This window comes from Bactrocera tryoni, chromosome 2 (assembly GCF_016617805.1).
Source record: "Bactrocera tryoni isolate S06 chromosome 2, CSIRO_BtryS06_freeze2, whole genome shotgun sequence".
Taxonomy (NCBI): domain Eukaryota; kingdom Metazoa; phylum Arthropoda; class Insecta; order Diptera; family Tephritidae; genus Bactrocera; species Bactrocera tryoni.
In genome coordinates, this window is record NC_052500.1 from 24,841,837 (window position 1) to 24,855,657 (window position 13,821).

At 33.1% G+C, this 13,821-nt stretch overlaps 1 protein-coding gene across 1 annotated transcript in view; it reads left to right on the forward strand.

The window, feature by feature from the left end:
* Positions 1-1,043: 1,043 nt before the first annotated feature.
* LOC120768940 (myb-like protein A) overlaps positions 1,044-13,821 on the forward strand; it is a 34,995-nt gene continuing 22,217 nt past the window's right edge. Inside the window, exon 1 of the mRNA XM_040095724.1 lies at positions 1,044-2,283. Coding sequence (XP_039951658.1) covers positions 2,235-2,283 — 49 coding nt within the window. The 5' untranslated portion in view covers positions 1,044-2,234. The remainder of the gene's footprint in view (positions 2,284-13,821) is intronic.

The following is a 13,821-nucleotide window of genomic DNA, read 5'->3' on the forward strand; positions in this document are numbered from 1 at the left end:
AAGCCGAAAGCCGAAGAGCGCCAACGATCATTTATTGAGCGTAAGCCAGCTTAAACGGGACTTTTTTTTATATAACAGCTTCGAAGCGCGGCGCGCTCGTGTTCTACTTTTCACAGAGATTTCTATACTTCTATATGATGCAGTATTCTCATTCTTGAGCACTTGTGTATATTTAACTTACATCTGTCTATATGTATATAGTAAAGTATGTGTATAGGTATCGTTTAGATATGTAGTAAAGAAGTTTCAGCTTGGCAGCGTGTTGTGCTGGTTACCAGTTCCGTGGGATTGGCCCCATTTGCAAGCAACTAAGGCACCTAGCCGCATTGACAAATTGTTAGAAGTTGGGAAAATAGTTGCTTGTAGATATGTGTATATGTAGTGGATAGATCTTCACTACCGCTTCCAACTTGGTCACTGATATTTACGGTTCTATTCAAAAGCCGTACATTTCTCTTTCTGCTTCTTTTGCTCCAGTGTGTAAGCAACTTTTTCGCTGCTACCCACTCCACGCTGCTGTTAGCCATTTCTTTGCCTTTGTTTTGCTTGACGAGAACAAAATATACTGTATGTATGTATGTGCTATGTGTGTACATATGTATATGTAGATATTCTTTGCTCTTTGTATTGCTAAGTTTTTCGTATCGTCAGACTTTCTTCGACGAAGAGCAACAGCGCACTAAGCACACAAACAACACACACAGTGGCCAACGTAAAGCTTTAAACAACACGACAGTCATGCCCACTGGCATACATATGTATGTATGTATGTGTGTGTATGTGCGCGCATACAAATACATACCATTACGATGGCAGTAGTCGAAGCAACATCAGCAACAGCACGAATGCCATTGCAATTCAAAACAACAAATCAGTCATAATTCTTACGGCAAGCGTTAAGGAACATAGACACTAGTGACAGAGGCAGAAAATTTTTTTGAAAAAATGAATAATAGTAAAAAGTTCGTGGAATTTAACTGACTTGTTAAAAAAAATATTATAAAATAAATAAAAAACATTAATAAAATCCTGTGCTGTTTCTATATAACAACAAACAATTATAAACAGTTTTGGACTTCTAGCAAAGAAGTGTGGCTTAATACAGCGTCTACCAAACATTAATTAATTAAATATAAAAGCAAAAACAATAAATATTACTACTGACAATACTATATTGCGAAAGCTAACTGTAAACTACACGTGTCCGAAGTGATTGCACCGTTGTGGTGAATTTCATAATAAGTCGCCGAGACATTAACATTAATTGAAAGTACCATTAATAGAATATTACGTCGAAATATGCAAACATACATGCCAACAAAGCGACAGACATACATGTAAATAACACGTTTATTTGGGTGAGGAAGCGGAAAGAGCGAAAACCCAAACGAAAAGCGCATTTTAGCTAAAAACAATAAACAAAGAGCTAAAATATTTCTTACAAGAAAAAACAATAATAACAACAATATAAACGCCGCAAAGGCGTCAAAACACAAGAGCAACAACGCGCAATTAGAACTTTCGAAAATTACCGTCCCCATTCGGGCTAAAAGCAAGCGATTGGCAAAATTGCGCCATTCATTCATTCGGCTTTCAGCTAACGACACCTACATACGTCAGCTGTGCGTGGCGGCATAAATTCGCCTAACAACCTACAAACTTAACGCGTGTATGTACATATATGCATGTGAACATTTACGAAATGCGCATAGCCTAGCAAAACAAATAACAAGAAATTGTGTCACTATAATAATTAAAGTGTGTAGTTTTTTATATGCGCACGGCAAACAAAAAAATAATAACAAATAGCAGGCAAAAAGCGCGCAGAAAAACAACAAAAATTACTATTTGTGATTAGTCAATTGGAAGAGAGTTGATAACGCACTCTTAAACTAACAATATTGGGAAGCTAGTGAGAGCGCCGGCATTAATAGTGCAAAGAAAAGAGTGAAAAAATATTAATAGAATTGTGGAAAAACAATATAAATATAGAAAAACATTAATAGAATTATGAAAACATTGCTAAAGTAACATAAAAAACATTTAAATCGTGTGTAAGGCGCAGCAAGAGCTTTCACTAAAAAAGCTTTAGGTAGTATCAGCAAATAAAGAGCTTTCACTGAAAAAAGCTTTAAGTAATGTCAGCAAATAATGTGTGATTTTAGTTTAAAGACATTCGTGTGCGCTAAAAACAGTTAGAAAAAGTTGTAAGCTGCTTCTAAGAGACGTATTACATGTTGGACCAAACTATTGCAGACTATGTTAGCGGTTCTTTGAGTTTGGGTATGTACTAAAATTGCATTTAACATCATGTAGGTTATGAATTTATAAAAAATTTACAAAAAAATTATGTACATATGTACATATGTATACACATACATACATACATATGTATGTAAATATGTATGTTTGTATGTGTATGATATATATTATGTTGAACTTATATCAATAGTGTATAATTTCACTATACATATGCATACATAAGCATATGTACTTAATATGTTTAGATATACACACATGTGTATGTATGTAAATAAATTTAAAAAATACATATTTAAAAAAAAAAATATTAGAATCACAAAATATATGTACATAGGTGTACTTTATAAATACGTTTTAAAATTATCTAATGAAGCAAAAAAAATATTACTTTTTATTTAAAAAAAAAATATTTGAAGATTGCCTTATAAAGCTTAAAAATTAAGTTTACAAATACAAGAAAACAATAAAATATTTTAAAATTATTCTATAAATCTTAAAACTAATGAATGAAGCTTAAAAATATATATTTTTAAAACAAAATATGTAAATAATATTTAAAAAAGCATTTGTATATTGCCTCATAAAGCTTAAAAATTAAGTTTTAATATAAAAAAAAAATATTTTAAATTATATTATAAGTCTTACAAATAATAGTTATGAAACCTAAAAAAAATTTTAAGGAAAAAAAATATTAGAAAAATATTTAAATATTGCCTTACAAAACTTAAAAAATCAAGTTCAATAATACAAAAAAAAATTAAAAATATATTTAAAAACTGTTTTATAAATCTTAAAAATAATAGTTATGAAGCTTAAAAAAATATTTTCAAAGAAAGATATAAATATATTAGAAAAATATTTAAATATTTGCCTTATAAAACTTAAAACATAAGATTAAAAATACAAAAAAAATAAAAATTGTATATACATACATATGTATGTATATGTACATATGTATGTATGTATCTATGTACAATATATAATTTTTTTTATTTTATATATCTTATAAATATATTTAAATATTGCTTTATGATGTTTTAAAATAATATGCATAAAACAAAAAAAAATTTCCAAATAGTTATGTTTCTAAATTGTCTTAAGAAGCTGATTATTACATACATACATAGTATATGTATGTATCTATACATCCACATCTACATACTATATCATTATCGTTGCAATAACAATAACAATGCATGCAATAAATTCCTATATGCATAAATAATCTGTACATTAATTGCTTAAAGCGCATAAATGACTCATGCGTTTTTCATATGAAAGAATTTCACTTTCGTTCCTTGCAAAACATGTCATACATACCGACATATACTCGTACTATTTCTTGTATTTTATATGGCAAGCGAGCGCTTCTATAGTATGCATGACTCTCCTACCCATTAGCGGCTACAACAAATCTATTTACTACACACACACATGCATATGAGAGCTAGGGGCCACGTGCTAGAGCGTTTGCTTTTCTAGCATTGTGATAAGAGCGAATTTCACATGAAATCAATAGATGTAAAGATGTGTGTATATAATATAATATTATTGGGAATAAAAACATACATACATACTTGCATATGTATGGATGAATATTTGTGATTGTTCAATATTTTTGGACTTTAAGATGAAAAATTAAAAATATATTTTTGAAAATAAAATCGGTGTCATAATATTATGAAATCTTACATCAGTAAACAGTAAATCACATATTTCAACATGTGTGTATGTATAAGTATGACTGCATCATCCAGAGGGGGTGTGGGCAGTTTCACTGCAAATATAAATCGTAATTTACGCAATCTCTATCATAAAATTGAGATAATATTTAAGTAATCGACCGACAAGCGACGAACGCCCAGAAAAAATAATAACCAAAAAAAAAAAACAAGTAACAAATTCACACATACACATGTATGTACATTTCATATACCAAGCGCATATGCATAACGCAATCAGAAATGTCTCGCACATACACATCAGCATACATATAGGCAGACATTCCATAGAATATAAACAACGCATCTATACTTGCACCAGCCGAGCAAGCGACCCAACCTCGCTAAAGTGAGTTCATCCAGTCAGCCAAACATGCCTGCATCCACATGTACTTATGTATATAAGTATGTATGTATGCACATAAATTCATAATACACTTTACATAGCAAGTACATATATAAATTGGCGCACACTCAAGCGCACACAAAAAATTATATACATAAGTATGTGTGTGTGTGTAAGCTCACTCTTACACAAAGCCAGGAATATTACGAATTTACAAACACACTCGCATGACGCAAAACCCCTGCCGCCAATCGAGTGCTGTGTAGTGCAGTTTAAAGTTAATGCACTCTAACAGAAGTTCAAGGCTGTGCAAATCAGTCGTCGCAGTCATCGTTGCCTTCGCTGTCGTGTCGTTGTTGTGTGTTTGTATTGTTGTTCTTGTTATTATTGCTTTGGCTTTGTTTTGTTGACGTTGGCGTTTCGCTCTGCCGCCGCCGTTGAAGTCTTCTCGTGTTGTTGGTATTCTTGTTGTTTTTGTTGCTCTTATTTTTTTGGATTTTTATTCTCATATTAAATGTAATCTTTTTTTTCGGCAACAGCAATGTGCAAATAAATATACATACATACATATGTACCGTATGTATAGAGTACGAAAACAAATATAAAAACAATTTTTTATCAATTGGTATACAGTGAGGCTTGCCTAATTGGAATTGTCGTAAGGTACAAAGGTAAGCGTACAACTTTTTGTTGGTTTTTAGTTAGGAATGCTATAGATTGCGGGATTTCTTCTATATATGTGTGTATGTTTTATATATATGTAGATGTAGTTATACATATACATATATACATACATATATGTATGTTGCTACTCTCTTAGTAGATAATCTCGAAGATAATTGCTTTGGTGCATGTTATAGACATTTTAATAGCGGTAATGCACTTCGATAAAAATTTTTATTACATAATATGCCAAAAAAGCTTATTATACCCCATGTGTACATATTTTCATTATTACAGCTTAGGTTGAGTTGAAAAAGCTCTCTCACAAAATAGCATAGATTTCATAATATAGAGATTTAAGAACTTTTAAAATTCCGATTTTTCATATTTTCATTGGTTTAGGTTAGGTTGAGTTGGTTGAGTAATGCACTTTAAAAATAGTTTTCAGTACATAACATTGCAAAAAACCTGTAACACCCGTGTTTACATATTTTCATTATATTAGGTTAGGTTGAGTTGAGAGAGCTCTCTCACAAAAATGCTCATGCTCGAACTCTTATGAGAAAAGCTTGCTTAGATCTCATAATATAGACGTTTAACGGTAATACTATGTCAGAAGAGTTACTAAATGGGTTCTTGTAACAGTTTAAACGCACCTCTTCTAAAATAAATGTAAATTGTGCTTCTTTATACTAGAAAAAATACGATAGGTTTGATCTGCTTGAAAAAAACTCTCCTACAAATAGAATAAACTCGAATTCTAAAGACCAAAGTTTATTCTGTTAGCATAATACAGAAGCTAAATGGCAGAAGCCACTCAGAAATCGTTCTTAGAATACTGGTAAAGATCTTTGAAGTTTTTATTGGTGCCAACAATTCCAAAAAACGATTCCGAAAGATGGAGATTTCATATACTTTCAGTAGTGTGACTGTTAAGGTTTAAAAAAGCTCACTCACTAATATGAAATAAATATGTCCGAAATATACTCGAACTCTACGTTGATATTATAATGAGCAATTATACCGTAAGTTTATACCTAATAATGGTAATGTACTTTAAAAGGAGTTGAAAGTAATTTCTAAAATGGACTCTAAACTCAACAATCGTCAAATTTCAGTAGTACAATAGGTGATGTTTTGGCAAAAAAGCTCTCTCAAAAAATCATATTCAACTTTTTATGAGCAAAGTCTATTATTTATTTTTACTTAAACAGTGATGCTTAGTCGCTGAGCTCTTTAGTAAGCTATAAAGAAATATATATATGTATATATACTGCATATATTTACATATATACATATGTACTTACTTCTATATAAGAAAAAAATATATTTACTTACATACATACATATATATTCCTACAAAATAATACGTCTTCGGTTACCATTGTTGCTCAATTAATTTCGACTCGTATGCATTCGCATTATTTGCGCATAACTGTATAGTATACATATGTACATATTTTATAATAATCGTGCCCCACGATTTTCAAGTGCAGCAGACGCAGACACAGTTGCGTGAGTTAGTGCTCTCTGCTCCTCAATTCTTTGTTGCCAAAGAGTGCGAATGGTGGGGTCGCCACTCTATGTACGTGAGCTTTTACGAATGTATAAGTGACACCGGCATTATTGGCATAAAGTCGCTGCAACAAAATATGCAACAACAACAATAACTAGCATAGCACTAAAACGCTTTGTGTTGCTATTGTTTGGTTGTCCATACCTATGTACATGTGTATGTGGCCAGACCGAGTAGTAAACAGCGCTATGACGGTGAAAAAAAAATACAAAAACAGCGACAACACTGACCATACCGCATTGTCAGCGGTTAGCAAAATAAAGGCAACAAATGTGTAACAACAACAATACAGCTGAATGATTTTTTTTTGCTATATGTATCCATGTACCAAAGAGAGCGTGTGTCTCTGTTATTTACATACTTACGCCTAGACACCAACAAGCATTCATTCATATAAGCACACAGTGGCAAGTTGCAAGAGGATCGAACTTGCTGCGCACCATTACTATAAATAACGCGCTGCTGGGGAGGGTGGAGTTGCGCAGAGTTCCTTAAACTAGCGCGAGTAGTGAGGGAGTTGGAGCAAGCATCAGACAAACCATATGACGGTCTGTCGCCTGAAAACGGCGGCACTGTGGGGGCGGTGTGAAGATAAGTGTTTGACCGATTCACTTTTCAACAGAAATTATGTATATAAAAGCACGAGCACAGCCAGGCAAACAGTCATAAATATGTGTACATAAATATATGCACACACACATACATATATAATTATAGCATGTATCCAAGTCGTATGGCGCGCTGTCTGCTCTTGTGTATATATGGGGCAAGCGCAGCGCAAGGGATTGACAAGGGAATGCCCTTAGATATAATTCCAAGGCTAGAAGGGGAAAGCTTAACAACAACAAAGTATAACAGCAAGAGCGCAATAAAGAAGGTCATTGCCGCCGTTAGACAGCAGAATATTTGCCAGGCGCTAAAGCACAATAGCCAAACGAAGTGCAAAAATAAATGCAATAAAAGCAACGTAGCCGACAACAGCGACAACAACAAGGTGAAAACCAATGAACAGATGTGTTTGCGCATAGCTATAGTCTAATATTTGTATATGTACACGCCGATGAGTTTGTATAAATAAAAGAATGAAAGCTTGCGCAAAGAAAGTGTGCATCGCCAGCGATTAGCGAAATGCGACTTAAGAAATATAAAAATAAAGAATAATATAAAAACATGAAAAACAACAACAGTACAAAATTTAAAGAAAGCAGCACAAATAATATCTATATGCTCATGATATAATAATGACAAAGCTTGTGTATATTAGGGTGGTATATTGTCTAGGCACGATTGGCAAATATAGCATACTTTTCGGCTGTTAAACGTACGCGTAGTTCTTATAAATTTCAAAAATATAAATTATAGTTTCGTATGCACATATATTACGAAATTAGCAAAAAAAAATATTTATAAATTTCAAGCATGCAACTTCTGCAGAACTAGCTGCTGAGGTTGTAAACAGCCGGCTAGAACTTTTATTTTTTCAGTAAAAATAATAATAACTTTTAAATAATTATTACTTTACAGTTAGAAATGAAGTGAACTTAAGCTATCTACGACTTTACTAACATTCGAGTGTGGCGTATCGAACATGCAACTGGTATAAAGCACATAAACCGGTATAATCAAGTACCGAAAGCATGACTAGTGGATAAATCACTTTTATTAAGTAATAAGCATACTTGTTTATGCATAATACTACTAGAAAACTTTGTTGTTGCTTTGATATATAATTTTTTTACGAAAGAGCAAAGCTCAACTTGACGAGTTGCGAAGCTTTTAAGTTAGATTTTATGCATAGAAATATTTATATGTATTTCGGTACACATAAATTTTATTATATTACTCTTTGTTGTTGTTGTAGTGATATAAAAAATTTCTGAAATAAGTTTGAGCAATCCTAGAGATGTTGCCGGCTGTATTATAAATGCAGTTGAATTCCGTTTGCATATTCTCGACTGAAACGTTAATTATCTTTCTTTCTGCACTTTTTTCTAAAAAAAACTTAAAAAAAAATTACATTTTAAATAATCAAGCATGAAATCTCCTAAAAAGTACAATAAAAGTAAACATATTCACTTTTACTATAGCAACACCTTCAATATTCAAATAATATTTACCTACTGAACCACCCTAAAGCTCATGCATGTTTGGCGAAATGCGCATGCACAGACGCATACAATATTTACACAACGAAAAGGAGTTAGCGAAGTTCTCGGTTTCTCATGTTTCTCTCGTAGGTTCAAGGCCAATGTAGAATGAACGATTTCACAAGCAGCAAATGCTGTCCTTTGGATTAATTTAACTAATTTATAAAGTTCATTAACGTCGAGCAGCATTCAGCACTTATATAACGTAATACGTAATAAAATGTGCTGGTGCAATAATATGTGCATATGTGTGCACAGAGTAATATGAATATGTACAATACATGCAGACATACATACATACATATAAATACCGTGTTTGTTAAGCATTTTGCTTACCACAGCAAAATAAATTACTGCATATGCTACATGAATTGCATATGCTTGGATGCAAAGTGCATATAAATGAATATGTATGTATTTCTTTTTTCACATATATGTGTATTTGTTCACATGTATGTATGTATGAATATTAAATTTGCCTACATCATGATTAAGCCTATTTTGTCATAACAGACTGCTATTAAATAACATTTATTAGAAATGGCTGTAAATAACTGTAAATAGCTGGTGCTTTGACACTTACCTTGAAAAATGTATGCAATATTCGATTGCATTGAAGTATGATTGAGACGAAATTGTGTTATAAGCCAGAGAAACTGTGAAACTTTAATAGAAACTGCAAACTCATTTCGTTTGTGACGTCACAAACTACAGTATATTGCTGTCAAACGCACTGCAAAACAAGAAAAAGTGTTAACATTGGTTGCATTGAAACTTTTATTCCCTTCACAGGCGCATTTTTTAGCATAAAAGGGTAGAAAAGAATATTTATCTCGATTTTCATCGAACAGTTTGTATGGAAGCTATATGTTATAGTTATCCGATCTAAACAATTTCTTCGGATATTATAGCAATGCTTTAGATAATACGCTATACCAAATTTTGTGCCAATACCTTGTAAAATAAAAAAGTTTTCAATACAAGCACTTCAGTTTGAACGATCACTTTGTATGGCAGCTATATTATATAGTTGTCCGATATCGACGATTCCGACATATGAGCAGTTTTTTAGTAAGAAAAGGAGGTGTGTAAAATTGCGGTTCGATATCTCGAAAATTGAAGGAATAGTTTGCTCCTAAAGTTGGGACCACTGACTTCAAATTTCGGTAGCAAATTTTAATAATTTCGACGCGTTGTTGGATCCTATATCTTTCCATGATGAAATGGCAAACCTTATTGAAAGGAAATGTCTATAAAGCGGGAAAAATATTGCGTAGCTTGCTGTTCCTATCGGTCTACTTTTGTAGTGTGCCCTATTAACAAATCCTATAGATAGAAGTACAGACTGTCAGAGATGACTAAATCGGCTCATCAAGCTGATGATTTACATATATATACATCAGAGTGTCTTCGAAGTTTTTTCTGGCTATTACGAACATCGTGGCAAACTTAAGATAACTTAATCAGTGTATAAAAAAGCCACGGGTTGAAACTATCATATTCGCTCTTTACATAATTAACCCTAAATTGAATAAAACTGACTGATATTTCATAAAAAATAAAGAAAATGAAAAGTTCGAAACATTTTTATTCAACCATAGCAAGGATAAAGATAAATTGTTATCATTTATACGCTCATTAAAACCAAAGCCACACCACCATGCATCATTCGTAGATAATCGGATAAATAAAGCTTTCTTGTATTTATATATAGTCCATGCATTGAAATATATTTCTACATACACGTATATATTTGAGTATAATATATACATATGTATGTATGTATATATACAAACAATATGCCAGCGAAGTCAAAACCCGGCCTGAAGGTGAAGTTTTCATGCGAAAAATAAACAAACCGAAAGGTGTTCAATAGGACAGCATTGCAGTGTTCGCCACTCAGTCATTCAGTTAGTCAGTCACAGTAATTCGGTCGATTATGGATATGATCTGCCGAAGTAAGTAGCGGCCTACAGTCGCTGCTACGTAAGTGAGGTGTTCGTCTTGGCACTGCTGCTGCTGCTGCTGCTGCGGCGCATTCGGAAGCAAGCCATACCGGCGCGTTGGGCATGAGCAAGCTCAAGAGCATTGCTGTCGTGTGTGTATAAAGACGAGTGGTGCAGCACAGCGCAGTGATACCGAAACAAGCTGAACAACTGCGCAGAATATTTGCAATTTCATTTTGTATTGCCCCACCACACCCACCGGTTTGATGGCAAAAATTGTTGTTTATTGGTGACCAATCAACCTACTTGATAGACACTGTTCTAAATTTAGCATTACGAAAGAATTCTGCCACATACAGCCTTTCTTCTTCGTAGCCTGAAATGCTCGTGGCTGTGGCTTTAGCACATGCATGCTTATGTATATACATACATATATATGTACTTATATACTTATGTGTTTGTAAGTGCAGCTGATGTAAATTTGTATGGCCGTTTAAGCAGCTATTTCGCGGCCTGTCCGACAACATCTCTTTCTTCCTGCATAACTGGCAAATAAGTTGCTGTAAAAGGGATATTACTCAGCACGTTGAGGCGTCTATAAATACATAAATTACAAGCATGTGCAATTGCAAACGTACACACAAACATACTTAAGAATATAAATATTCTTGTATGTCTATCAGCTCATGTATTTATATAATAAATTAATTGTATTTTTTTACAATTGTTGCATTATCTCACCACACCAGCAGGCTTATATAAATACATATGTATATATATACATATAAGTATGTATAAAATAATCTCAAAACAAGGCGTTTCTCGTATAAATGTAAGTATGTTATATACATACATACATACATACATATGCACATCCATACTATATATGGCTTACGATTGCGCCCATTGGCAGGCAATGGCTATTGTAATGCTATTGCGAAACTGCCGGCTTACATAATAGTCTTGAGTAATCAGCAAAATTTAAATATAATGCAATCATTTGATTATTTCTTCGTGTTAAATTGTAGAGTTGATTGCTTATAAGTGAAAATATATTATACGCTGCTGAAACTGTGTAGATATGTATGTACATATGTTAGTATATGGTTCTATGCAATTACCATACAAACATACATACATATGTATCTATGTCTGTATATTTATGCCATTCCCATGATAATCGACGCTACGCAACCGGAACGGTCCCGAATTTGTATCCGGTCAAGCACTGTCAAGTCAACAGCAATGCTCATTAATTTTTCTGGAACTATTTTTGTCTCGAGAACAACAATATATAGAAATTATTGAAGCAGCTTTCAAGGAAGACAATAAAATCACCTTCTATTTTGTAAGTGAATGTTAAGCATATATGTACAATTGAATTAAAATTCTGCGTAAATTTTACAAAAAAAAAAATTACAAAAAAAAATTTCACAGAAAAAAATTTACAAAATAAATATTTACAAAAAAAATTTACAAAATAAATATTTACCAAAAAAAAATTTAGAAAAAAATTTTAGAAAAAAAAAATACAAAAAAATGTTTGCTCTCAAGCTGTAAATGAAAATATGCTTACAATATTTCTAACAAACTAATATTTCAAATCTGTCATTTACGGCACCAATCTGTTGAATTTGCTTTAAAGTATTTATTTTTCTCAAAGAAAGTTCAATTTCAATAGAAAAGGAAAACCTTCTAAGCCTTCTAAAGTCAAAAAAGCAATTTTTCCAAAATAGCACAAATATAGGTTAGGTTAAAAGGGCGACTTAACATGCATCTCACTTAGGCAGCTTTGTGCTAAGATTCCCATTTAATAGATCATAAGAGCCTTAAAAATCGACAAAGCGCTCTGAACCTATCTGAAGGGGATACAACGTTTGGTGTGTTTAACGTGGGTACCTGCGTGTGGAATGAATACACTAACTACCTTGGCAGGGTTCAAGGCCCATCTAAAACCTCTGCCGTACTTTGGGTCTGGCACCCAACTCCACATTCAATTGATAAAGTGTCGGTTCTTCCCGCATTCGGATTCTACCCGCAACCACCACGATACTCCCCGAAGAGCGAGTCTGCATGAGCAGGTTGGAGTTAATTCCTAGGGCTCCTACTCCCCGTGGTACAACAATTAAGTCTCCTAACCCAAACTACTACCAATATCCATACTACTCTGGACTGGTGACCAGCGGTTGAACCCCAGACACACACCACTCCCACAGAAACTAACCTTAATTCCTAGTTAAACGCCTTCACCGCTTAAAAAATTCTCGATCAAAAGACCCTAACTGTTCGGCATTCCGACGAGTGAGGATCACATAGCTAATATCTAAACAGTAACATCAGTCAAGCTAATCCATAATTTCCGAGTACAACGGGCATCCTGCAATTCCATGCATCTCAATCTAATAATCTATCTGAATACGAGCTGAGTCGACTTAGGCACGTACGTCTGTATATACGCTAACTGGTTCATCAGTTTTTGAAATATCGATCTGAAATTTCGCAAATGTCAAACTCTCATCAAGTAGGTGATCATTTGTCGGAACCACTAATATCGCATTGCTATAGCATATAGCTGCCATACAAACTGATCAAACAAAATCAAGTTCTTGTATGGAGAACTTTTTAATTTGACAAGATATCTTCACCAAATTTGGCACAGATTATTATCCAAATAATCGTTAGAATCTCCGAAAAAATTATTCAAATCGGACTACTATAGCATATAGCTGCCATACAACCGACACATCAAACTCAAGTACTTGTATGGAAAACGCTTTTCTCTATCAACGTACATATGTTCGAGAAATTTGACATAGATTATTGTTCAAGACATTGCTACAATTTCCGAAGATATTGTTCAGATCGGACCACTATAAATTATAACCGCCATACAAACTGATTGATCGAAATCAAATTCTTGTAAAGAATCAAGTTCTTATAACAAATATTTTCTTTGTGAAAGGTGTTACAGCTTCGCTGCTGCCGAAGTTAACGATCTTTGTTTTTTATTTTGAAAATTTATATTTTAAATCACTAAATAAATAAACCTTCTTGAGTAGTTAAGTTTGGGTTTATTTATCGCTTTAAAACTCCGAAAATAGTTAGATTTCATTCTCACTTGACCCTAAATCACTTCCTCTAACCTAACTCAATTTATTTT